Source organism: Sphaeramia orbicularis, chromosome 12, assembly GCF_902148855.1.
Source record: "Sphaeramia orbicularis chromosome 12, fSphaOr1.1, whole genome shotgun sequence".
Lineage (NCBI taxonomy): Eukaryota > Metazoa > Chordata > Actinopteri > Kurtiformes > Apogonidae > Sphaeramia > Sphaeramia orbicularis.
In genome coordinates, this window is record NC_043968.1 from 11,522,816 (window position 1) to 11,550,158 (window position 27,343).

The following is a 27,343-nucleotide window of genomic DNA, read 5'->3' on the forward strand; positions in this document are numbered from 1 at the left end:
CTGCAGCTCTTTCATAATTCATAGTTTGAGTTCTTGTTTGTTCAGTATTAATTGTCAGTCTTGTAAATTCAAGCTGGACTGACTGTACATATCCTGACCAAGGAAAATTAAATTCTCACTTTGTGCAGTAATCTACACCTAGCTTTACTGCCTCCATCCAGAATAATATACATTATATAGACTAAATGTCCTCTAAAATTAACATTTATTTGCAACATAGTATAGCAAACTATGACATGATCAAAAACAAATTAATTTTAGCAAAAAATAGTCTCCATTTTGAATGTCTGGGGTGGCCAGAAATTTGTGATGTTAAAATGGGCTCATGAGCCAAAAACGGTTGGGAACCACTGAACCAGATGCACCAATGAAAACAAAGTTACTGATTTAACCACTGCTTCAAATAGATGAGATGACAAAGCATTCCTAGACTTTAACAAACGACAAAGACGCAGTTCAGCTTTTTCACAACAGATTTTTATTGTGGTTGTTCTTGAATGTTTGCTCTTTAGTAGTGGTTCCCCTTATACGTCAGTTTTGCCATATGGGTCGAAGGAAATATTGCACACAAACATCAGAAAGCACTAAGGAATACTTTCACTTCAAACTAATTGCTATAGGTTACATATGAGTCGGGGGGAGGAGAAGGGTAAAAAGGATGCAAGATCACAAGACAAATATACCACACAGCTGCAGACGAACATTATTAAAGATCTCCCGAGAGAAAGGTAAGAAGAAAAAGGCAGAGTTAAATAGACAGAGAGTGGAAGAGAAAGAGCAGGTGTAGAGAAAGACAGAAAAAAATAGATGTCAGTTCCAGAGAGATGTCTGTTCGGAGTTTGAAGGTTTGTTGTTGATTGACAGTATGGTCATGGTGTTGTTTGAAGTCCCCTAGAGGAAATCTGGTCTACAATGTTATCACCTGACATCAGTAAAGAAATATCTGCTGTCTTTGTTGAAGAAGTTGTCCCGTGTTTCAAAGCCTGTAAGCCACTGAGATGTGATTGGTTTAAGGTTTCATGGCCTGTCGACTACTGTTCATTTGTGTCATGTTTGTGTTTAAAGTGTCAAGTTTTTGTCTTACATACTTTCATCTAAAACACACAAGTCACTCACGCTCCACTGTGTGCTGTCCCTCTGAAGATCACCCCTCATCGGAATACTGTTTACTGTGGCATTCCGGTTTAAAGAGGAGCAATGCTCAAAAAACCATCCTAAGGAATTAAACTGTAATGCACCCACAATCAAGTTTTGTTGATACAATGCCATGGCAACCACTGGGGTTACTGTAGTATACAAGATTGTCATGGCACAACTTGCAAAAATCATAAAAACGCTCCATACATTTCATAATATAGCCTATATAGCCCTGTTGTTCTTAATGCAAGTCTGAGCAAAATTAGCATTAAAAAAAACCGAACAAATCCTAATGTATCGTAACTCATGCACAAGTTCTCCAGCCACTCACCTGGCCACAAAACTATTTATAATTATAGTACAACGCTTTAGAAAAACAAGACATTTTAAAGTTTATGAAAATATCCTGCTTGACCAGCTCAAAAATGGGAAAAGGCTAGCTCCCCCTATAGCTCAATAATTAAACCAAAAGAGGCATTCGAAGTAAGAGCCGACTCTCTCGTTGAAATAACTTAAAATCTGCAAATAAAACGGACACATTCCAAAATAAAAGGCAGAGAGATACCGCTAAATGGTGCAACTTTACAGATGTGACAAAGGCAAGGGAGAGCATTCAGATGAAACTTCCTGTTGCACGGTAAAAAGGCGACGAAACCCTAAAGCACGTTATCATAGTAAAATAAATACTCGTACATGAGCAGTAACAAAAAACAAACCGAAAACTAAAAAAAAAAACAAAAACAGACATACTTTTTTAGAAGTCATTCAAAATCAATAAAACCTAAACAATTTCACATTAGTGGGTGCCCTTTGTTTTGGGTATGAAGTCGTGTTATATCGATGCTAATCAGTGTTGAGTATCCCCTTCAAGTGAATTTTTCATTTTCCTTTCAGCTAAGTAACCATTTAACAGTTCTATTTGGGGTTGACCTCTGGTGTGTAGTGTCACCTGCCTACTCTTTTGTTGTCTGTCAGTTGCTTCTGGTCTTATACATTCATTTAGACTCCCTAAGGCAATAACAAAAAACATGCTGTTTCGTATCCTTTGGTGTGAATAACAGCCAGTATTCGGCAACGTAATAGTACATGATTAGGTTTATTTTACTGGACAGCCATTAAGGTTAGGTACAAGTTCTTGAGGGATGGATGCAAGAGAAGTTTATTAAGTTTAGTTTTCACTTTATGTCTGGAGCAAAATCCATGAACACTTAAAGTCAGATTTGCCGATCAAATTTTGTTTTCTTTTCCAAGTCGTTGCACATTCTGAAGAATCCCTTACATGGACTTGCCGTGAGCTACCTTTTATCAGTATTAGTGTAAGTTTTTTTTTAGCAAATGTTTAATTTTGTGAACTAGGACACAAAATGTGAGTTTAGCATATGTGAATAAGTATATGCTTAGGGTTAATGCTACATGAGTTTGTCTCCTTTCTAAAATATTAATCTCTCTTACTATCGTATGCTTTCTCGGCGTACTGATGGACAGATCTTTCATTCAGCGGGTTTACATCTCTATCTTACATGCAGGGAAAGACTCATCCTGCATGACGACAGTGCTGCTGCTGGCCAGGACCATGATGTTCAGTTCTTGCTGTTTGTCGTGGGTCTCCTGGTACCACTCCCTCATCACATCAGTGTCATGGGTTGGAATAAGAGTGACCTACACCAGAGATGAAGGGAAATTGTCAAGCATCACACAAGTATAAAGGAGTAGTAAATCAATTTAAGTTCTTTTGTGTTTCTTATCTGTAATTATAATTTTACCTGCATATTGTTTCCCCAGTGGGCCTTTCCTTCCAGCAGGGCATCAAGGACTGCCTTACTGGGCTCCTGAGCTGTCTGGTCATTCCCACTGACGACATAGTAAGACGACCGCACACGCTTAAAAAATTCAGCATCCACATTCTTGGCACTGCAATGATTGGGGATGTAAACCAAATCCATATACATGGGAGGACAGTTGGGCAGAGCTGCTCCACCTGCTGCCTTTCCAGTGCCAGTACCTGGGAAAGGACAAAACCAACCATTATGTTAAATGACCTTCCAAATTGCATTACTTTGTGGTAATAAACGGGTATGAATGATGACGAAATACTAACCTGATGTGGCATTTTTCACACCTCTGGATGCAGAGGTATTGGTTGCATTTTTGGCATCTTTTCCTTCTCCTACACCTTTCTTTGGAGAGGCGGTCTTTGAATCCCTGACCTTTGACAGAACACCTTTCCTAGCTGGTGAGGATGACTTTTTTGTAAGTTTTTTCTTCTTGGTCTTTTCTCCTCCATCTGTATTAGCATTGTTGAGGTTTTCTTCAGCCTTGAGGGCTTCGGGGTCCACCATACAAACATCGTGGTGACCAGATGATGGAGCAGAGTCCCTGAGTGCCATTGGAGGAGGATCGGCATGTCTGTAGGTGAGGGTTCTGTCAGTCGGCAATGTCTCTGAATCATCTTCAGAGTCAATGTTAGCGTCTGCCGTGATGGAGGGGCATTCTTCTGTACCTGGTGGAACATCTGAATCAGTCTGGGAGGGGGCAGATTCACTAATAGATGTAGGTGGAGTCTCTTCGCACTGCTTGGAAGAGAGCCTCCCTCCTGGAGGTGGTGGGCCTCCTCCTGACTTGGCCAGAGGCTTCTCCTCTTCCAAGTTGCTCTCTTCACTTATGAAGTATTCCAGAGGGTTAGGGTTGATGAAAGAGGGAGAGAGTTCTGTCTTGGGGTGACGGTACTCACATGAGGAGACTAGGCAGAGGTCGACATCTGTTTTAGATGGAGCACAGGGGCTCTTCTTGTTGAAATCTGGGTCCCTGGAGCCACAGGGAGAAGTGAAATTACGTGCTTCAGATGAGAGAGGTAGACTTGTAGGGGAAGGAACTTTGGGGCTAACAGGTGACTTTTTATCAATGTTTGATTCATCACATTTAAAGGGATTAGTGTCTTTTATGGGAGAAAGTTTCTCTTCCTTAGAATAAGTAAATGGAGATGATGGAGAAGAAGCTTTGGGAGGTGAAGGTGATTTATCATTTTTCTCCTCTGAGTCCGATTTATTACCAGCGCTCTCCACGGATGGTGAAATTGGGCTGCTGCTCTCTTTGGCTAGAGGATCTCCCAACACTGGGGATGATTCAGGAGACTGGTTAAGGGAGGCTGCTTTTGGCGTAACTGGAGATTTATCTGTCTGCTCAGACTCACCACGTGGCATCTCTGCCATCTGGCAGGGGGTGGTAACAGAGGGAGTGGACTGAGATGCATCTGAAGGGGTTGCAGAAGTAGCACGGACTGCATCGCTCTCTTCAAAAAGCAAAGGTTTCTCTACAGCAGAACTGGGCTCTCCAGATGGTTTTGCATCATTTCCATCAGATGGACTGTAGTCAACCTCAGTCGGGCCATTTTCTGTTGCACGTGAACTTCCTCCAACAGACGGATGCTCTGGAGATTGCTTGCTAAAATCCAAGGCTAAGGAGTGATCAGGGGACTCCTGGCCAAATTCTATTGACATGGTGGAGTGCTCTGGGGATCTTGTGTCCTGCATCTGTGTTCTGCTTTTTGTCTTTGGTGAGATATCTGGGGAGATAGACATTGGCCTAGGGCTATCTTCCTTAGATGGGGATCCTTCGGCCTCATGGAAGGTAGTTGGAGTCTGAACCACAGAAACAGACAGGGAGTCATCTACTTCTGTTGAGTGAGGAGAGCCTACTTCAGCATGAAGGGAAGGTGAGTCAGTCGTCGGCTCTGGCAAGGAGCTGGTGGCCAGCGAGGCAGTGGATGCCGAAGCTAGATGTGAAAATGTGTCTTCTGCTACCACTTCCTCAAGAGGGGTCCCCGACTTGTCTGATGTTGTACCTTCTGAAATGGACATTTTACTCTCTTCTTTGAAGGTTGTGAAAGGATTGGTGTCTGGCTCATGTTTGGTTATTGGTGCAGAGGATGAAACAGGATGGCTGTTTTCTCTGGTTTTCTTTTGATCCACATCAAATAGCAGCTGATCCCTCTTGGTTGGGGAATCAAGTCCAGTTGCAGGAGGACTTTTTGGAGGAAATATTTCCTTCTCTATGGTGAATGAACTCTCTAGTTCTGGCTCATCAGGCTCTGGGGTAACTCTGTTGGAGTCCTCTTTGTCACTTGTAACCTCTACAATTACTGGACCCTGTGCTTTTACTTCTGGCACAGGTGGAAGAGGTCCTGCTTTTTCTTCCACTGGAGACTGATAGTAAGGTGTGTGACCAGAGGATTGGGGTGAGTTGGCTCCTTCCAATGTCTTGTCATCTGGGCTGATGGAGGAATCGACTGCTGCTCTGGTGGAACCTGCCAGTGTGGTAGATAGTTCTATTGGAGCAGCAAAAACTGAGGGAGAATCAAATTTTTCCTTGCTGTCCACTGATGGAGAACGCACAAGAGGTGACATTGAGGAAGTGGAACTAAGTCTTGCTGGGTCCTCATTGTACTTCTCACTGGACTCTAGCGATGTTGTAAAGCCTTCTGGTTTTACGTCAGAGGGAAATTCCTTACAGAATTTATCCTCTTCTAATAATGAAGGAGGAGATATTGTTGAAGCAGAGGCATTGTAGTCATGACCTTCTGTGGCACCACTCTGCGAGTGATCTGATTTAGGGATATCTTGAAGTGGCGAGAGCTTCTTCCTATCAAACTCTTCAGATGTAGATGTTGCAAACTTGCCAACATCCTGCGAGGGAGATTCAGTCTCATCACTCATAATGTCTTTAGGAGTTGACATTTCATCCATGGGAGTAGGTACACTGGAGATCTCAATAGTGGACTGAGTGTGGGCAGAGGTCACAGTGTAATCTTCAGGAGGTTCATCTCTGTTTTCATCATCTGAGGCTGTTGAGCTTTCAAAGCCAACTGGAAGCATTTCATCATGGATAGATGTAGCCGGAGAAACAGGTGAAGATACTTTCGGTGAAGCTGATACAAACAGACTCTGTTTTTCTGGTTCTTTTTCAACATGCTGGACCTCTACATTTCTATTAGTCACATCCTCATTGTCCTCAATGGTATCTCTTGGTTTGACATCATCTTCAGGGGGAGTAAACATGTGTTTGTCTGATTCTGCCCCTTGTGGTTCATAAACTTCTTCTGTCTCGCCTTTCTCTTCATAATCCCCTCCCTCAGATGTCTCCTCCATTACAGTTCCCTCATCTTCAAATTTCTCACTAACACTACCATTGAGTTTCCCTTTGATAACCTGTTCTTCTGGAGTCACCCCGCTGTCACCTTCAACTTCTGTGGTGGTAATACCCTCATCCACAGATTCTAACGCCTCTGGTGACTCTTTAGTTTGGATTATTTCTTCACTTTGGTTCACCACAGTTTCTTCTTCCTTATGTTGTTGCACAGTTGCATCATCGTCCACCAGCTCCTCTGCTCTCAGCTCCTCAAAGTCTTTCGTGAGGTCCTCTGGTGATGACATCAGAGATCTCTCTGCCTCTGGATCTTCTATAACGGCAACTGCAACTGCAGCTGCTGCTGCACTAGCTAAAAGTGTGCTACTATCCACCTTTGTCTCCTTCTTTGTCACCTTTGATTTTCCTTTGTCCTTTAACTTTGGGACTCCTCCATCTTTTTTTGCAGTATCATTTTTCAGGGGTTTTGGTTTTGATGCCACACTCCTCTCCTCACCTCCAACTGCTGTCTTTTTTATTTCTTTAGAGGGCTTCTTCACATCTTTCTTCTGCTCTTTCTTGTCTTCCTTCTTGTCCTTCATGGGGGAATCTTTCTTAGCATCTTTTTTAATATCTTTCTTTACCTCTTCTTTCTTTACTTTTTCATCTTTTTTACTTTCTTGCTTTGGTGTGTCATCTTTCTTTGCTACTTTCACCTCCTTTTTCTTTTCCAAAGTCTTCTTTGTTTCCTTCTTAACAATCTTTTCCTTTTCAGTTTTGGGTTTTATTTCAGACTTCTTTTTTTCTGGAGTTTCGTTTTGAGCTCTCTGCTCTGCCTTTGTTTTTGATTCTTTCTCTGAAGTCTTTGCCTTTTCTTTTTTTAGTGGAGCCTTGTCTTTTTTCTCTGTCTTTTGTGTTTTTTCATGAGATGATTCCGCATCTGCCTTGGCCTTTTCCGGTGCTTCCTCCTTGGACTCCTTTCTGATGTTCTTACTTGGTGATGGCTTTGGAGTAGACTTTAGGCTCTCTTTGCTATCTGTCCTGTGCTTCATTTTGGTTTGCTTTAATGTTGGTGTTGATGGCATATTAGACGCCATTGCCTTCTGAGTGACAACTGGCTGCTTCAAGAAGTCCAAGTGTTTGAGCTTTTCTAAGCCCTCAAAGATATGATGCTGGGTGGCATTTCCAGGGAAGAGAACACGAACAACCTTTTCTGAGGGATTTGCAGGGTGCCACACAATGAGTGACGAAATCGAAGTCAAATAAGAGACAGGGTACTCTGATTCTTTTCCATTTGGTAACAGAATGGAAGCAGTGTCTTTTTCACTACCTGTCCACTGCTTCATAAAGTATTGCATCTCCTTGCTGTTCTTTGATGGATTAAGCACATACATCTCAAGCTTTCCCACACCCATTTTCTGAAAAAGTGTGATTGGTTCTATGGTGTTTCCAACAGGCCTTTGTAGAGGCTCTATCCTTAAATTGAGCTTTGTGAGGAACTGCTGTGTGATCGCTGCCTCCTCAATGTTCCTCCGCACTCTGAAATTAGGTTCAGGAATGTCCAAGTTTTCAGGAAGATTGACAAAAGCAACACCAATATCTGGTGAAATCATGTTTTTCACCCAGTCACTGTTGGCTGTGGATCCCTGTGACTGTTCCTCTTCAAGCTCTGCAATCTTTCTCTGCAGCATGCTGTTGATTCCTGGCAGGTTGTCGTCACCAATATGCGTGAGCAGAATGGAGTCCACTCTGTCCAGATGTCTTACCAGCTTCCAGAAGCATGACCTCCTATCTGAGCCACCGTTTATGAGCATGTTGAAGCCATTTACAGCAAAGAGAGCAGAGTCACCGTGACCACCAGGGAAAATGTAGCAGCATGGTTTGGAGAGTTTGAGGAATCCACCCGAGGTTGGTGGTTCTAGCATGTCAAAAGGAGAGGGGATCTCTACCGATTCAGATAGGTACTCTGTGAACTCTGAGAGGCCCTCCATTTCAGGAAGAATGAGAGCGGAGTTCAGTTTCATGTTAATGAAGTCTTGTAGATTGTGTTTGTCCAAGTTGGAGTTTTTCCAGTCGCCTTGTTCAGGGCAGGACAGAGTAAGGTTGGCTTTGTTTGCTGGGTGAATGGTACTGAGCAATTCACCGATCTAAACATGAGAAAAAAAAGTGGCCTTAAATTTTAACATATTAATATGAGTAACAGAATGAATACTTTCATGCAATCACAGATTCCATTGTTACAGTGTCTGCTTTTGGGCTTTTTGAAGAACAACTATCATTTAATATTAACTTCTTTAACCTTCAACACCTCTTTGCCTTTACTTCCCATGCAGTATTTTGTAGAGTCACAAAAAAGATTCCCCGTGTTAACTTACCTCTTGGTCAGTGAAAATGTCTATGAAGTTGAAGAAAGAGAATGATCCTGATTGCAGAATGAGCTCTCCTGTGTTTTCAGAACATTGGCCTGAGAGAACAAGCAGCTTGTGTCTAGCAGTGTCTGAGATCATCAAACGAACCTGGAGAGTCAAACAAAAGGATGTAGCCATTTTATGTGATCGCAAACCGCTGCCAAAACAGATCAATAAAACGACAAAGTTGATTAATGTTTTTCGTGCCATGAAAATCAAAAAAGTAATTAATTTAGTGCAAATGCCAAAATGATTTAAAAAAAAAAATGCTAATAACATTACTGGCTTCAGAGACAATACAAAGCTTTGCTGTTGTACAAATCAGCTTAACGATTTAGTGTATCTGAAATATCGCCAGTTTTACGTCACTCGATCCATTAGCTAATTAGCTGAGTTGTTCCGTTGCCATCCTCTCTGCTACGTTTCCTTTCACCCCTCTTTCTCTGTGCCTCTCTCCCTTACTCTTCGTCTTTTTTTCCTACTTCAGCAACATCAGCTGTTCTGGGCTTGTGGCCTGGTCAGTCCTGTTGTGCTTTGAGATATTACTAATGCACAGTTTGACTGCAGACAAAGGGGGGGGAAACACCAGTAAAGAAAGAGCAGAAACAGAGGAAAAACAACTTGGTGTCTCTGATTTTGAGTATACTATGTGGTTTTTTTTTTTCCTATCATGTATGTAGAAAGCAATAAATGTGGAATTACTCTTGTTGTTGTTTGAGCTTTTAACTGCTTCGGTTATTTATTCCAGCAAATGTCGTGTTTGACAAGCATGAATAATTGGCCAGACGTGATGAAGGGACAGAGCTGACAGAGCTGAATAATAATCCTTTTCATATTGTAATTGCTTTGTACACATGCATTTTTTTTTTACATCACTGATCCCGTAAGCCGTCATCTCTCACTAATGCGGACTTGTAGAAATACAAAAAGCTAGAGGTTATAATAAAATTATAGATTGTCAAACTACTAATAACGGTTCATTTACCTCTGTGCTGACTGCCTCATCTGAAGGGTTAATAAGCACCACTGTTTCCAGAACGTTGCTCTTATGGTGAAGAATCCTCTGCCCTGAAAGTAGAAAAAAAACATTAACAATTAAATCCAGTAAAATTTGACCACAAATGAATTGGGTGGTTTTACATTTGAGTTTCGTGACCATAACATCATTAATTATAGTCTCATCGTTTAACTGATGATACAACAAAAATCAATGTACGTATTCACCACAGATTAAGTGTCAAGACATAATTAGAGACATGAAATAATTGTAAAGAAACATGTAGATTAGATTAAAAGAGAAAGGCATTGTTTAGTATTTCATAACCATTAAGGACATGCAGTTTATTTTGTATGTGTGATTTATGAAAAAAGGCTAATTGCCACATGATTTGGGCATAAAATTACAATATAATATAAGAAATTACTTCCCCAGAAAAATCCATAAAGGAAAATCCATTGTATACGGTAAATAGATATGCACATAAAAAATTAAATAAATCAAAATAAAAACCTATTATTAAAATCTATGTTTCTTTAATATGTTATCATAGATTGAGGTTTCCTTAAGAAGAGCTGATTATTTAGTCATAATCAATTGTAACTCCTGTGTAAAAGGCCCTGAAAGCAGAAAAAAAAACATTAACAATTAAATCCAGTTAAATTTGACCACAAATGAATTGAGTTTCGTGACAATATCATCATTAATTACAGTCTCATCGTTTAACTGATGATACAACAAAAATCAATGTATGTATTAACCACAGATTAAGTGTCAAGACATAATTAGAGACATGAAATCATTGCAAAGAAACATGTAGATTAGATTAAAAGAGAAAAGCATTGTTTAGTATTTCATAGCAATTAAGGACATGCAGTTTATTTTGTATGTGTGATTTATGAAAAAAGGCTAATCGCCACATGATTTTGACATTAAATTACAATATAATATACGCAATTACTTCCCCAGAAAAACCCATAAAGGAAAATCCATTGTATATGGTACATAGATATGCACTTAACCTCCTAAGACCCAGGAAATGTCAGCAAAGTACAAGCTTTTTTTGTTTTTTATTAAATAAGTGGCTATATTGGAAACATCATGATGCAACAGTTTTTTCAGATGCAGTTTTTAAAATTTTTATGGAATGTCCTTTGTGGTGGACAGTTTTCTTTTCTTTTTTTTCATGTATAAAGTTGTGAAACTCTTGAACACAAATGTGGACAGAAATCCCATAGTTGGGTCTTAGGAGAATAAAAAATTAAAGAAATCTTTTTATTAAAATCTATGTTTCTTTAATATGTTATCACAGATTCAGGTTTCCTTAAGAAGAGCTGATTATATAGTCATAATCAATCTTAACTCCTGTGTAAAAGGCGGGGTTCGACCAATTTATCACCTCGTTCATGTAACAGACAGGAAAGGCTGTGAAAATGTTAAGGGCGTCTTCAGAGCTGAGCACTTTATCACTAAGATGGATTTTCAATCTGCGGAGATCACAGACATAACAATCCTAAATCACATGTCTGTGGATCTAAACCTGCCTTTAGAGTTCACTCATAGAAATACTCTGAAATTTAACATTTCAACATTAGTGTGTTATTGGAGGACATAACAAGACTTTATTACTTTTGGGAAATTATTCAAAATGTTTTATTGTTATGTAGAAAATCAAGGTCAATTAAGTTACCATATTTGGTTCCTTGCCTATACGTGGCAAAAACAAACAAACAAACAAAAAAAATCCAAGAAGTATATATTAAAAAATACAAGAAAAACACATGTAAGATGAAAGGGCCATGTATTTTAGAATATTAGACCAATATTTTTAGAACATTCCAACAACATCAGTGCTGGTTTTGTCAGAACTAAACAAGGAGAATCAGCATTCAGTTTCTATGCTCCGTATATCTGGAACAAACTACCACAAAATATCAGGTCTGCTGAGAGTCTGAGTTCTTTTAAGTCAAGGTTAAAGATTCACCTATTCACTGCTTCCTTTGACTAAAAGGCTTTTTACTTTTTAAATTTTATATTCTCCTTCCAAACTCTGCACTGCAACTCTTACTCTAAAATGTGTGTGTTTTTCTATTTTTGGGTTTTATGCGTTGTTTTCTCACTTGCTGTTTTAAATCACCTTTTACATGTTTCTTTTATAATGTTTTAAATGTGTTTCTTTTTCCCTTGTCATTGTATTTCAATGTCCTGTGTGAAGCATCTTGAATAACCTTGTTGCTGAAATGGGCTATACAAATAAACTTGCCTTGCCTTGATCCAGACCCCTGTCAACATCCACATTATCCCTTTGAATGTCATTACTTACATTAGTACCATTACTGTATTGGTGTATATAGGAAAAAGGATGTGTGATATTATTATTATTATTATTATTATTATTATTATTATTATATTGATATTCATATAAAATAATAATTGCTATATAGAGACCATAAGGCATAGAGATTGGGGGTAGGAGTATATACATTTTTATGTCTTCCTACTCCTTTTTGAGCATGTATCATTTCATTTCTTTCTTTCTTTCTTTCTTTCTTTCTTTACAAATCATTAGAAAGTGTAATGAAACAGAAAAGCTCATATTGACAAAATACCATTAATTTGAGCGGTGATATTTGTTATTATGTCAGTTAAATAAAGGTTCAAATGAATTAACAAATCACAACTTTTATTTTTGAAATTTTATTTTAGAAGGTATCCCAACTTTTCTGGAAATAGACAGAAAACAAAAAAGTGCTTGTATTTTCTGCTGCGTTTGTATTCAACATAGACTATTTCTTTACATTTCTGCATGGCAAATGTAACAGTTTGTGAGACGCAAACTTATATTTAAACATAGGTACAAAATATCACCGCAATATCGCCAAACTCTGTTACATTTGTCCAGGACGATAGGTGGCTTGCTTTGTGATGAGATTTTTGTTTGTTTTTGGGGTTTTTTGTTGTTGTTGTTTTGTTTTGTTTTGTTGTATATGTGTTTTGTATATGTTCTGTTCTGCATAAAAACACCAATTCCTATTGTTTAGACATTTTTTCTGCACTACTGCTGTACAAAATAAAAAAAAAAAAAAAGTGAAAAAAAATTCCGCATGGCAGTATATAAAATAATAAAACCCAGTGATTATTTGCCTCATTGCAAAACCCGCTACATGTTATTATTACACTGTTATTACATTATTTCCCCTAATAAGATGGGAATAGAAAATGAGCTGTAATATGTGGAAGTAAATCTCATCCCTGGTCTGCTCTGGTCTTATTGATTATGATAATATCTTTGATTGCAGTGTGTTTGTATGTGTCTGGGAACTTCGGTGGAGGGGGTGTGCATCTGTGTTCTAGCTGACATGACCCTCCAGAAGGTATTATCATTGTCATTATTCACCAAACACATTGATCACATTAGACTTCACACACTACGCCTCTCAATCTGTCTTTGTCTCTGGCCGTTGTTCCCTCATTTCATTGAAAATACTTAAATCAATGAGTTCCCCCGAAGGTAAACGAGAGCCTCAAGTTAGTATTCCCTACATTCTGAGAAATGATAAGGAGGAATATGTCCCCCATGAGACGAGAAAGGGCAGTGAGGAATATGAGTTTTAAATTCACATGTCTTCTGAAGAGAGAGTGCACCTCGTCTCGGGGGACGCCATGTGGCCGCTGGACTGATTCCTCCATACATATTTCATATATAGCAGATTCTCATTCTGTAGTGCATGGCCATTAACCCTGCTGCTGCTTCATCCCAGGAGGCTGTCACTCCATATGGAGAAACTCTTTAATTCACTGCCATTAAAAGTGAGATTGCATCTATACAGTGTGACTATTTGCTTCTAATATTCCTGGGAGTGCAGACAAGAAGATATAATAGCTCTTGGTTTGGTTATTTTCTAGGCACTTATGAACCCTTCAGCAGTTTCAATATTGAAATCCATTAAAAAAAAAAAGAAGAGTTAGTAGCGATTTTATTTTATTTGCCATTTAAAGTTAATGCGGAAACTCACATGACAGATGCGCCTTCTGCTTCATGCGTTGGTGTGTTTTTAACTCCAGCCCCAAAGAATTAATCTACAGGCCCTCATGAAATACATACACTCAACATAAGAGACTCACAGTTAGGGATGGGAATTGATAAGAATTTAACGATTACGATTCCATGATCAATTTTGCTTGTCAATCCGATTTCTTATTGATTCTCATTGGGTGAGGGAATAAAAGAGTACAAATGGGTGTGTTTGCATTAACTGTCTTTTATATTTCCATCTCTGCACAGAAAATATACCATAAACAGTATGTACAAATAATAAGAACAGATGACGCCAGGCCTGGTTTTGGGGGGGGACACTCGGCTCGTCTCCTGTTGTTGTGCACCTCATTTCCTTTCCCCTACCCTCGGAAACTTGTATTTGAGGGGGTACGATGTTTGTTGCCCGCACCGGAACCGGGCCCGGCGTTCACTCTACCGCTACATTCACAAGTGTCGCTAAGTAGCCGATCAAATACGTGACATTCCTGTAAATGAATCACATGCAGTGGACAAATGTTTGAGCAGATTGGAGGGATTCCACTCTTTTGAAGAAATGGAAGCTTTGCAAGTGTTCCAAGTGGACCTGGTGATGTCTTTTTAGACCACTAGCGGCATTATACCCGTGGTGTCATTGTATGATAGCGCCCTCCAGTGGTTTAACAGTGGCATTGCACCCGTCCGCCCTCCCATGCTGCAACATCGGGACACGTGTCGGACAAAGACGCACCGGACACATTACGTCCATTATAGTAGGATTTCTGCCTCAACACCATGTCGGCTACGTTCTGACCAAAACAATGCAGTGTATGTGTGACGTCATCGCACATGCGCAATGAAGGCGGAATTGACAAGCAGAATCGTTAAGCAGGCAGGCAAACGATTCCAACGAATCGAGTTACTGGGATCCGGTTCACAAAAAGAACCGGTTCTTGATTCCCATCCCTACTCACAGTCATATGCCTCCTTCAAATCACAACTTGAACACTGGATGAAGGAAAACCAAGCCTGTGAACATCAGTAGAGTGTCCTCACTGCGTTGCTCTGTGTGTTTTGGTGATGTTTTGCGTTTTTGTCAACTGTCTTTCCTGTCATCTGCCTAGGGACTACAGATGGAAATTAGCACTGCTGCTACAATCTGGCATATTTACAGCTGCAATTGTTGTAGATGTTCATTAATATGCACTGTCCCTACTAAATAAATAAATAAATAAATAAAGGCTTTTTACAATATAATAAATAAAGTTGACAATTAAATGTATTTTTCAGTGGTAGAAGCCATAATCATTACTTTTATGTCAGACTGGACATTGGCTCATTTTGGTTGGTTTTTAACTCCTTTGTACCATCTGATGTATTTTCATTCTACTGTTGTATTGGCCTCATCTGTGCTCTAAACCAGGGCTGTCAAACTCAGTTTAGTTCAGGGGCCCCTGATCATCCTTGACTGTTAATATTTTCAATGTAATTTTTGCACTTCCAAAATTCATCCTGTGGGCTGGATTGGACCATTTGGCAGGCCAGTTTTGGTCCATGGGCCATATGTTTGACACTCCTGCTCTGAACATATTCTGTGTAACTCTTAGTAAACAGCTGCTGATGGGACTACTTTCTAATACTATAGAGTACTATATAATACTATAAAGTACTATAATCTATATCATAATACTGGAAGATCTCAGAGTGTGTGTGTGTGTGTGTGTGTGTGTGTGTGTGTGTGTATCTGTATATACACTATAAACAAAAAGTTAAGGATATTTTTAATTTTTGGGCTATTTTTTCCAGTTGGGATTCTTGCACAGTGCTTTTTACTTTTTGTGTGTGAATTGAATTGACAAACATTTTTATAATGACCAGACATAGTTTTATTTACAAATGGCAAAAATGACCAAAAAAATGACAAAAAAAATTAAATATCCTTAACTTTTTGTTTGTAGTTGTATCTCAACTTAGTACCTACAGTTGAGGAATAGTCCCATCTCCACATCAAATATCTTGGTAAGGTGATGGGACCAATATTTACGGAGATATCAGTAATTTTGGAATACAATAGCCTTACAATAATGTTGCTCGGTTAACCGGAAGCGCAGTACCACGCTGCATGACAGGAAATAAAGTAAAAAACAGAAATGACGCAGTTTCTAACTCCAGTCCCTAGATATTGGTATTAATACACTCTAGTAGTATGTAATACTACTCTCTTTGCAGGTGTATTTTGTTTTTGGTTTGAAGTAAAGGCACATTTGTGTGAGTCCAACACTGGTGTCATCAGAAACCTCAGTGACTGAATGGACAGCAGTTCTAAACCGATGACCACAACAAGTAACTATGAAAACATTCTCAGTGGTCTGTGAAATAAGACACCCATCAGTCCTGAGAATATATTGCTCATCATGCTAACGCAACATGAGCATTATCCGTATTTGCTATTGCAACAGAAAAGCCTCCTGTTTTTTCTCTGTCTGTGTCTGTTGGTCACTGTTTGTTTATCAGCCTTTTTTGGCCAATCTGATGAAATAGTGAAAGTAAAATCCAGAAACACATAGTGGCTACTATCAACAATCAGGATTTCAAAAGAGACAAAAAAAAAGAAAAGAAAAAGAAAAAAAAAAAAAGAATAATTGTGTGCTGGGGTTTGCTTGACCCTGACAATTATCTTGATCGATATTAAAATCCCGAACGCTCAGTGCATCTGAGTCTCTGGAGGAGGCGAGGTAATGTGACATGCACCACTGAGCATCTCCTTCTGGCTGAATAGAAACTGGAAGACTGGTATAGCCTGTCTGCCACAGACTGAAGCAGACAGGGGGAACGTCAATGTGGATGGCACCGCACCAAAAATAGATCAGTGGAACAACTCAAACCCAGTGCTTCCCCTCGTACCCGAAGACCTCGAATGTTGGAATTTTAGATCTTCCAGTGAATCCCCTGCGTGACAGTTTCTTCTCCTTCCTGTCATTCATTTGTCCACCACAACAGGATCACTGACCGCTCTGACCTTCAGCCGCAAATACCAGCCTCCCCTGAGCCCGGTTTGGGTCCTGTCACACACACCACTGCATTAAAAAGCAACATGTCGGGTCTTAACGGTGCAGCTAGACCAGAACAGTCGATCATAACAGTGATACCTGCCAATACTAGTTGGATTCAAAGTCCTTAACCCTTTATCGGCCAAGAGACTATTTTTGGTAATTTCCACATGTAACAGGGTCAATTATTTCACAGCGATGTGGGTATGTAGAGGATATTGTGTATTGTTTGTTATAATTACATAAAATCTGTTCATTTTATTTTCATTTCTTTTGGTTAATATCTGACATTATGGGCCTCCAAGTCAGTATGTGGAACTTTGAATTTGAGTCTGTTCCCCAACGAGTAGTTTACAGTGTGACACTGCCCGCTACACTGTAAGCCCGGAATTTGTATTTACTAAAATGCTTTAATTACAATGCGCTTAAATGATTTAAGTTTTATGATGTTACTATAAAATGTTCAGTATATTCTACTAATTTGTAGACATAGTTGAAAGTATGAAAAAGTTTAAGTTGAATGGAATTAAATCACTCAGTTTTAGTCATGACCACACCTTTTTATTTTTGCATTGCATTGTGGGTATTGAGCATGTTGTTGAAAATGTGTTATTTTTCTGTGCAGGGGTTCAGCGGGGTTGTGGTGTTAGTGTTAATTTGGATTTAATGTGTGTATGGCAGTGTTTATTGGCCTCTTTGTGTTTGTTTTTGTATTTTTGTAGAGCTGCACCATGAGTCAGAGCCATAGGAAGAACTATGGCTTTACTGTTCATCGAAGACTATTACTGTGAAATGGAAGTCTGCTTGTTTTGTCAAATTAAAAGCACTTCTTGTTCTGGCGACTGACATTTAGCTAACTGCCATTCATGCTACAATATAGTCAGTTTAATAATTTCATAGCTATTTTGATCAGGAATGGGATTTTGAGTTTGATTATCTTAAAAAAAGTTGTTAAATTTATGATAAATTAATCTGGCTGCAATTGAAAAACATAGTCAGTGTAACGTAAAACGCAGAGTTGAATGGTTGGATAGTGGGGTTGAATTTACAACAGATTTAAAATACAAATAACTTGTCTTTTAGTGTTTTCTACTTAATAGTTTAAGATCAATACTTTTAGCATTAAAGTTGAACCTACTTAAATCAATTGATTGGTCAATCATTACTCAAATCATTTAAGTGCAATCACTTGCCTCAAATTTTTTGAGTAAACTCTACTTATCCGGGCTTACAGTGTATAAGTAGAGTTTTCGCGCCTTTACCTCTTCCCTTTTGTTCCGGATCTCTATGGGAGAGGTAAGCAGCTGTGCAGTCAGAGAAAATTTTTGGTTTAATAATAATAATAATAATAATAAACTTTATTTGTATAGCACCTTTCATACAGAAATTGTAGCCCAAAGTGCTTCACATTGATTGAAAAAAAATACAATAGTAAAATACATTTAGATTTGATTAGAAATACAATAAAAATAAATATAAAAACAGTGCACATTAAAATATTTGATTATGCATAGAATTTTTGAAGTGCAAGAAATAAGATGAAATGTGAGAGAAATACAATAAAATAAATATAAAAACAGCGCGCATTAAAATATGTGATTATACATAGAATTTTTGAAGTGCAAGAAATAAGATGAAATTTGAAATACAGTAAAATAAAAAATAAAAACAGAAATACAATAAAATAAAATAAAAATGAAAAACCGCTCATTCCTGGTTCCTGAATTGTGACCCCATTTTTATCTCCTTTCAAAGGCTAATGAGAATAAAAATGTTTTTAATTAGGTTTTAAATATATTCAGTGAACTGGCTTCTCTAATGTCTTTTGGAATTGTATTCCATAACTTTGGTGCATAGTTAGTAAAGGCTGCGTCCTCCATTTTCTTTGTAATATTTCTGGGAGTCGCTAGTAAACCTGCGTTTGATGACCTCAGTGTTCTAGTTTGTCCTCTGCTTGTTTAGCCTCTGCTAATTTAATTTTTCAATGAACTGGCTAGTTCAAACTGTATGAGGTGCTTATGATGTGCTGAAACACGTTTCTGTATCATTTGGTTTATGCAGGGGCATGTTTTATGTGGGTCGATGACCAGAGGTTTTTGTGTCTTATGCCACTTTTATCAGGTATGCTGTATTTTTTAAAATAATTTAATGTATTAGTCTTTTGTTTCGGATCTCTATGGGAGAGGGGCATGTTTTATGGGTGTCGCTGACCAGAGGTTTTTGTGTCTTTTGTCACTTTTGTCAGGAGCCAAAAAAACAATAAACGGAGACTGGCTCCAAAGGTACACATGCGGGTCCCGTCCTTAAAAAACACAATGCAGAGTCCGACACCACCGGTTACACACATACATTACAAGACAATGATAGTGACAGTTACAGTGAGTCAACAATCTCAGGTCCAGTGTGGTCTCCAGGGTCTGTAAGGTCCACCTCTGCATGAACAGTGAGTGGACCTGCTTTGTTAGGTACCAGGAAGTAATGGTACTAATGTAAGGAATGATGTTCAAAGGGATCATGTGGATGTGGACAGGGATCTGGATAAGAGCTTATGTTGGTCTAATGTTCTAAAAGTGATGTTCTAATGTTCTGAAATACATGTTCCTTTTAACTTACATGTGTTTGTGTTTGTGTGTGGTCTAATGTTCTAAAAGTGATGTTCTAATGTTCTGAAATACATGTTCCTTTTAACTTACATGTGTTTGTGTTTGTGTGTGGTCTAATGTTCTAAAAGTGATGTTCTAATGTTCTAAAATACATGTTCCTTTTAACTTACATGGGTTTTTCTTGTATTTTTCATATCCTCCTGAGACCCAGTAAGCAAAACTTTTGCATTTCTTTACATTACATAATTGACTTGATTGGAAACCATATAATGCCACACTTTTTCAGATAATTTTTAAAAAATTTTTATTTCATGAAATGTCCTTTGCAGTGGGCAATTTTTTTTAATAAAGCTGGGAAACTCTTGTCCACTACAGAAGACAAAAATGCATTGCCGGGTCTCAGGAGGATATATCCAGTGCTTCTTGGATTTTAAATTTTTTTTTTTTGCCATTTACAGAAAATACATGTTTCTTTCACCTTACATGTGATTTCATGTATTTTTAAAATATATTCTACTTGGATTGTTTTTTTGTTTTTTTTCTTTTGCCACATATGGGCAAGGAACCAAATATGGTAACTTCATTAACGCTGATTTTCTACATAACAATAAAAATTTTTGAAAAATTTCACAAAAATAATTGTCTTGTTATGTCCTCCAACAATGTACTTAAGTTGAAATTTTGAATTTCAAAGTATTTCTACAAGTGAACTATAAAGGGTTAACGGTGTTTATCTTCGGTAATTAGAGAATAGTCTGGTAGGAATTATATCATGATGCCTTTTTAAACACCTGTTTGATTTTCATTTCTTCAAGCTAAACTAATCCATCCGCCTGCTGATTTACAACCAACAGATCAATCTGCTGTAAATGCAACCTGTCAGCAGTTTTAACAATGAAGAGGATTGAATCTGAAAATGCATGGGCGACATCATCGACGGATGAAAGATTTTTGACTCAGACAAATTCATTCATGGAAGTCAACACAATTCTTAATTACTATTGATCATATGCTGTTGCGTTGTCTTCAGCAATCACATTAGAGAAGGTTAAGAATGGATTTGTTGTTTAAATATGGCCTTTGGAGTCTCCAGTTGCTTGTTAACCTTCAGTGTGCTGTCTGCACTAAACGCACCATTCTGGGAAATCTATAAGTAACCTGAAGGCTCATATCTCCATCTGGGAGTCCCCCCATCCTGCCCCCATTTTGTCTCTTGTTTTTATCGCATAGCTCGGGGCTTCCTTTGGCTTCTGGAAGTGCACTAATGCAGTGTGATGGATGGCATGTCCTGTATGAAGCAGACAGATAATTGCGTTCGTCCTCCTCTACCCAATACCACCTGCTGGGTAGACCTTCCTGTAAACACCGAGCCCCACCCATCAGCCAAAAGAAATGCCTGAGTATATTATTGTGATTTTTTTAGCCATCCAGTCAATGGAATGATAATGTAAAATGACATTTATAAAACAGTTTATTTTGGGGTTCGCACAGTGAGTCTGTTTACATGACTAGGGCTGTGTATTGGCAAGAATCTGGCGATACGGTACAAATGACAATAATAGGATCACGATACGATATTTCACAATATATCATGATACTGTTTAAAAAAAAGTAATTTTTTTTGCTTCTTTTTTTGAAGATTATTTCTTGGAAGAATTGAATTACACTGGAAATATGCACAAATACTAAACACATTTTTATTTCAGAACAGGATCTAATACTATATCACAACATTTTTCTTATCTTCCTTGTTTCCAAAGGAACTAACATCTGCCTCTCAGACAGTAAAAAGTGCTTTTAGGATGCTTCAAATAACCAATATTTAATAAAACAGAGTTAAATAATAATAAATAAAATATAAACAAAAAAGAAAAACAAAACAACTAAAATGAGCCTCCGTCATACCTGCATTTGAATAAATACCTAAAAATATCAATATAGTATTGTGAAATGAAATATCACGATATACTACAGAACCAATATTTTCTTATACCCCTATACATGACTATGAAAGTCCGATATCTGGGAGTAATCGGATAATTGTAATAATCAGATCTAACACATTTACATGCATTTAACCCCGCATTGGGCAAGTGACTATTTTTGGTAATTTTTGCAGTCATTACAAGAAAGTGACAGCAACAGTTACAGTGAGGACAGTGAGGCAATAATCTCAGGTCAAATGTGGTCTACAGCAGGGGCATTCAAATCCTCGAGAACCAAATTTGAATACCCCTGGTCTCCAGGGTCTGTAAGGTCCACCTCTGCATGAACAGTGAGTGTACCTGCTTTGTTCGGTACCATGAAGTAATGGTACTAATGTAAGGAATGATGTTCAAAGGGATCATGTGGATGTGGACAGGGGTCTGGATCAGCACTTATGTTGGTCTAATGTTCTAAAATACATGTTCCTTTCATCTTACATGTGTTTTTCTTGTATTTTTTTTTATATTCAATTATTGGCGTATTTTGTTTTTCCACTTATGGGCAAGGAACCAAATATGGTAACTTCATTAACCTTGATTTTCTACATAAAATTTAAAGAAAATAAATCTTGTTATGTCCTCCAATAACACACTAAGGTTGAAATTGTGAATTTCAGTGTATTTCAATGAGTGTTCTACAAAGGGTTATGAAATGCGATAATCAGAAAACCCTGGTTTAGATGCCCCAGTCCATAATCTGATTTCTTTTGGCGTATGTACGTACATAGAGACGGTAGACTCAAAGTTGCTGTTATTATCTTCCACTCATGTTTGACTACGTAACTTCCGTTTTCTATGATTTTTAATTGTGTTTACACATGCACAGACATAAAAGAACGAAATAAATCAGATCAACTTGTATAAATGCAGGAAGACTTCGGAGCATTGGGGTGAAATGCAGGTGTGTTAATGTTAATACGATTTCTCATAATCAGATGTGATAAAACGTATCAGGTTATATTGTTTACATGGTCACTTAAAAAATCTGACAACTCCAGAAATGGGATAATGATCGGAGTATTGGTGTGCATGTAAATAGGGATGTAATGATTACCAGTATAACAGTAAACTGTGGTAAAATTCCCGATGGTTAGTATTAGCGTTTAAATTCTAATTATCATGATAACCGTGTTTGATTACCGTACTTTCAACTCAAACTTGATATGGAAAATGGTCAAACAACGGCTATAAGGTGTCATCTTTAATGCACATTTGTATGTTTGATGTTTACATGGTAATATTTTAATCTTTCTGCCACAAAAAGTACATTGTCTCTATTATTTTATTTGTTTTTGTTGTTTGTTGGTTTGTTTTTTTCAAAATACAACTTGGTTAAATTATTTCAGGTTGTGTATAAGTACTTTTTGAACATTTTGAGCACATTTCAACAATACCGTGATAATAATGATAACCGTGATAATTTTGGTCACAATAAGAGTGATATGAAATTTTCATATCGTTACATCCCTATGTGTAAACAGGCTCAGTAATAAGCCTATGGTCACAATAAAGATATCAGAGTATGAGCGTTAACGTGAAATAAATATACAAAACTAGAGAGGCACCCAAGGACAGGCTGGAGGGTCTTTCCTCTGGCCTGGGGCTTCCTCAGTGCACCCCCTCACCCCTCAAAGGATCTGTAGGCCATGAAAGGGAGAGGGGCTTTTGGACCCTTCCCTTTTTCAGACTGCGGTCCCCACAATCTGGACCCAGCAGAGCAGCAGAAAGCCGCGGAAAATGGATGGTGGATGGATGGAATCTGTAAGTGGTGGCTCATGCTGTTTTCCATGCTGCTTTTTACCATATGTTTGAACCTTCTCTATCACTTTTGCAGGCTCATACAGTCCAGTAAGCCATCAGCCCCTGTCAAGAAACAGCTGCGCTTCCATCTTTACATTTCAGTTTTGATTTAGCCTTTAGACTAGAGCTGCAACTGATTAATCGTTGCTTGGTGCTTGAAGCCAATGCAAAAATTCCCGATTCGATTAATCGACTCGAATTGATTGAAGGGAGATATTCTATTGCAGTTTTCCTGAATTGAAGCTTCTTTGTGCGTCACAATAAGCGTCCATGTGAAACACAACAGTGTAACCAATGTTTAGTAACAGAGAAGAAATGAAGGAAACAAAGCTTTGATTAAGGAGAATTGTGGTTGAATGATTTTTTTGGATCACTTTGAGTCGATTAATCGGTTGCAGCTCTAGTTTAGACCAAGACTACATTTTACCTGCTAAGCTAAACTGAATAGTAATCTGTTGGTCAAAGTGTACCTGTCATCTTACATAACATATTCCCAAAAATCCTGATTCATTCCTTTAACCCAAGGGTGTCAAACTCATTTTAGTTCAGGGGCCACATTAAGCCCAAATGGATCTCAAGTGGGCCGGATCAGTAAAACAGTAGCATAATAACCTGTAAATAATGACGACTCCGAATTTTTCTTTTTGTTTTACTGCAATCAAAAATTAAATTATGAAAATATGTACATTTACAAACTATCCAAACAAAATGATGTGAATAACCTGAAAAAACTGAAATTTCATGAGAAAAATAAATGCAATTTTAACAATATTACACCTCAACTTACCATTTACACATGCATATTCCAGATTGGATCTACAAAGGCACAACAGGAAGAATAATGTTAAAATTTCACTTTCAAAAGTTCAGGTTTTTCACATTTTATTGTTAAAGGATAGTTTGTAAATGTTAATATTTTCATAATTTAATGTAAGTTTTTACACTAAAACTAAGAGAAAAATTTGAAGTTCATTATTTATAGGTGTAATGTAATATGTTTTTCACATTAAACTAAGAAAACTTGGAGTCATTATTTATAGTTTATTATGCTATTATTTTAGTTGTGATCACATTGTTCTGTATGTGGAACCTCAACTAAAACAAGTACAACATCCTTGATTGTTAATATCTTAAGTGTAATTTTTGCACTTTATAAATTCATCCTGCGGGCCGGACTGGAACCTTTGACAGGCCGGACTTGGCCCCTGGGCCGCATGTTTGACACCCCTGCTTTAACCCATAAAGACCCAAACATCCACCACTGACCAAAAGCAGCTACTGATCTAAACTGTTTCATACCTGTTCATCCACTAATCCAATCAATATATGTAAATAATTGGTGTAAAATACAGTTTGTCATCTTTTCACGGTCATCAGATATGACCCATTTGGACATTCAGAGGCTCCGTAGTTACCATGGAAACACTGTCATCTTCTACAACATTGAAACCCATGGAGTTGGATCAATGACAATGGATGGAGACACTTAGTGTATGTTCAGTTAATTATATAGTTTGCTGCAAAAGTAACTTTTTCTCTGTTTCTGATGTAATAACCCTCAACTTTACACTGAGCTTTACAAACGTCTACATGATCAGTAAATGAAATACAGGAAAAGAGTTGATTTTTACTGAAAAACCACAAAATACAGCAGATAATATTAAAATAAATGATGAAAAGTCTCTTAATAAAGGTTAAATATAGAGAAAATTAATTTGGGAACTGCCATAAAAGTACCACTGGGTCTTTAATAATAATAATAATAATAATAATAATAATAATAATAATCAGTTTAATCTGTGCTGTGGACTACATTTAACTGGTTCTTCCAGTTTCAAAATCAGTAGGGATCCTTTTTTGTGTCATTTCTATTGTTTTGCCATTTCCTGTTTTACATTTTTGTCATCCTGTTGTGTGTGTTTTACCTTTTATGTCATTTTACATAGGTATGTCTCTTGTGTAACTCCTCTACCATGTGAATTTGGAAAAAAAATTTATATATGATATTATTGTGATGTAGTTTACTCTGACAATTCATGACCCAACAAGTCCCGACCTTAAAGGAGTGATATTTTACTTTTTTGAAATGGAATTATGCATTTTAAAACATTTCCCTGTGGTCTACATAAACTGTAAATGCTCTGCTTGGGTCTGAATTCTTCATTAATTCAACTCCACAGGTCCATCTTCAACCCTATTTCTGAGTAATGACACCAGAAAGGTGGTTTTGAGCGCTGGCCCTTTAAATGCACATGGCCCCGCCCCCTCCAGGTTGTTGGCTGTGCTGCTCTGTCCCATTCAACCAACAACTGAACATTTTAGGTAATCTGAAGTTTGGACATTTTTTCAGTATGGACTACAACCGCTGCTGCCGACAAACAATTATATCGTACTTGGAGAAATGTTCGTCGAAAGTCTTGACCTTATATGTGCAAATGTTGTGACGTAACTAGTTATAAAATGTAACAAATTAAGCAGGAATTGAAACAGGTTGTAGAAATCCACTCAATTTTTGCCGGAATGAATATGAAGATAACTTTGCAGCACCTGGAGGGTTCAAATTCAAACTTTATGAACTATTAGGGTCCAAATACACAAATAAATGAACCAAAGACTAACAAAAGTGGGTTTTGCAAAAATATGAGCCCTTTAAGATTTGGAATAGCAGCTTTAAAAAGTGTGTTAAAAAGAGTCATAAAATGCATAGATCAGACAAAACAAATTAAAGACTGGAAATAAAAATCTTCTCTTTGCAAAATGCCCTCAGGCTCTTCTCTACTAAAAACACATTTTTCCAGTTTGTCTGCTTAAACCTCATTTATTTTCAGCATCTTATCCAAGTATTTCATTTCACTTTCCAGAACATTTGAATCCATCCTTATTTACCCACTGAAACTAATCTTTCCTTAAAATGTGCTGCAGGTTTTTTTTTTTGTTTTTTTTTTTTTCCTTCCTTGCCCCCTTCTGCACTCCCTTGTTTGCCTTTCTCTGATCCTCCCTGTTTTCCAGCCTCCCCCTCCCCCTCCCCCTCCCTCTGTTCCCTTTAACTCTGTATTTTCATGGACAGACACTTGCCACTGGGGATTATACACTGCTAATTACTCCCAAATCAACTGTGCATCTCTTACTGGGTTGCAAGGCAACGCAAAGCACACGGGGGTGGGGGTGGGGGGGGGGAGAAAGACCTAGAAGAATGGAGGCAGGGAAAATGGTGAAAAAGAAGGTGGGATGAAAGAGAGTGGGGAATTGGGGTTCCTATGAAGCACCGCTGGAGATAAATAACCATGTTTTTACCTCTTTCTCTACCTATTATTTATTACGCCTACACGCCCACTCTGAGATTTTTTTACCAGGATATTTTTTTTTTTTTTTTAGTCTGCAGTCGCATTTGGTGGCCGCATCAATCTACTGTGACTCTAAAGTGTGAAGCCCTGCTGCTCTGTTCAATATGGAGCCGAGCCAAGCAGAGGCTTTCACTGCTGCTGACCATCAAGGCCGTACTGCCCACTGACACACCACATGTCCTGCCACACTGGACTCATTCCATTTTTATGTGGCCGCTCCCTCACCTTGCTAGCTACGCAGCAAATAAAAGCACCGTGCAACAGAATGCTGAAACGGCGCCTCCACGGACAGGTAATAAAACCTCCGTCATATAGCTGACTGAGATGTTACACGGCTGAGAAAAGTGTGCGTCAAAAGCAGTTAGAAATATATTAAGCCTCAAGTCAGACCGTTACTGTTGATTTATCGTTTGACATTGTCGCGCACTTCCATTTTACCTCTGACATCTGCAGAAAAACGAGCTGAGTGTCTGGAGACGAACAGCTTAAGCTCCTGGTCCAGGTTACAGTCGATAAGGTTGGTGTCCCATGACCGGATCCCTGTGAGAGAAACAAAACGACAACATTTGAACAAGTACATAAAAAACAGAAGGAAGGAAGGACAGACGGACGGACGGACAGACAGACAGATAGATAACGGGGTGTGTATTGGCAAGAATCTGAAGACACGATACAAATCACAATACTAGGATCACGATACGATATATCACGATATATCATGATATTGTTAAAAAGATTATTTTTTTGTTTGTTTCTTTTTTTAAAATTATTAATTCCTTGAAGAATTGAATTACACCAGAAATATGCACAAATACTAAACACATTTTTATTTGATCGGAACAGGATGTAACGCTATAGCACAAAATCATTCTGTGTTAAAACT

General features: G+C 38.1%; 1 protein-coding gene across 1 annotated transcript in view; it reads right to left on the minus strand.

Moving 5' to 3' along the window:
* Positions 1 to 455: 455 nt before the first annotated feature.
* map1b (microtubule-associated protein 1B) overlaps positions 456 to 27,343 on the minus strand; it is a 31,813-nt gene continuing 4,925 nt past the window's right edge. The window contains exons 2-7 of the mRNA XM_030148661.1: positions 26,899 to 27,000; positions 9,652 to 9,734; positions 8,634 to 8,774; positions 3,236 to 8,405; positions 2,901 to 3,139; positions 456 to 2,796 (exon numbers count right to left, since the gene is read on the minus strand). Coding sequence (XP_030004521.1) covers positions 2,641 to 2,796; positions 2,901 to 3,139; positions 3,236 to 8,405; positions 8,634 to 8,774; positions 9,652 to 9,734; positions 26,899 to 27,000 — 5,891 coding nt within the window. The 3' untranslated portion in view covers positions 456 to 2,640. The remainder of the gene's footprint in view (positions 2,797 to 2,900; positions 3,140 to 3,235; positions 8,406 to 8,633; positions 8,775 to 9,651; positions 9,735 to 26,898; positions 27,001 to 27,343) is intronic.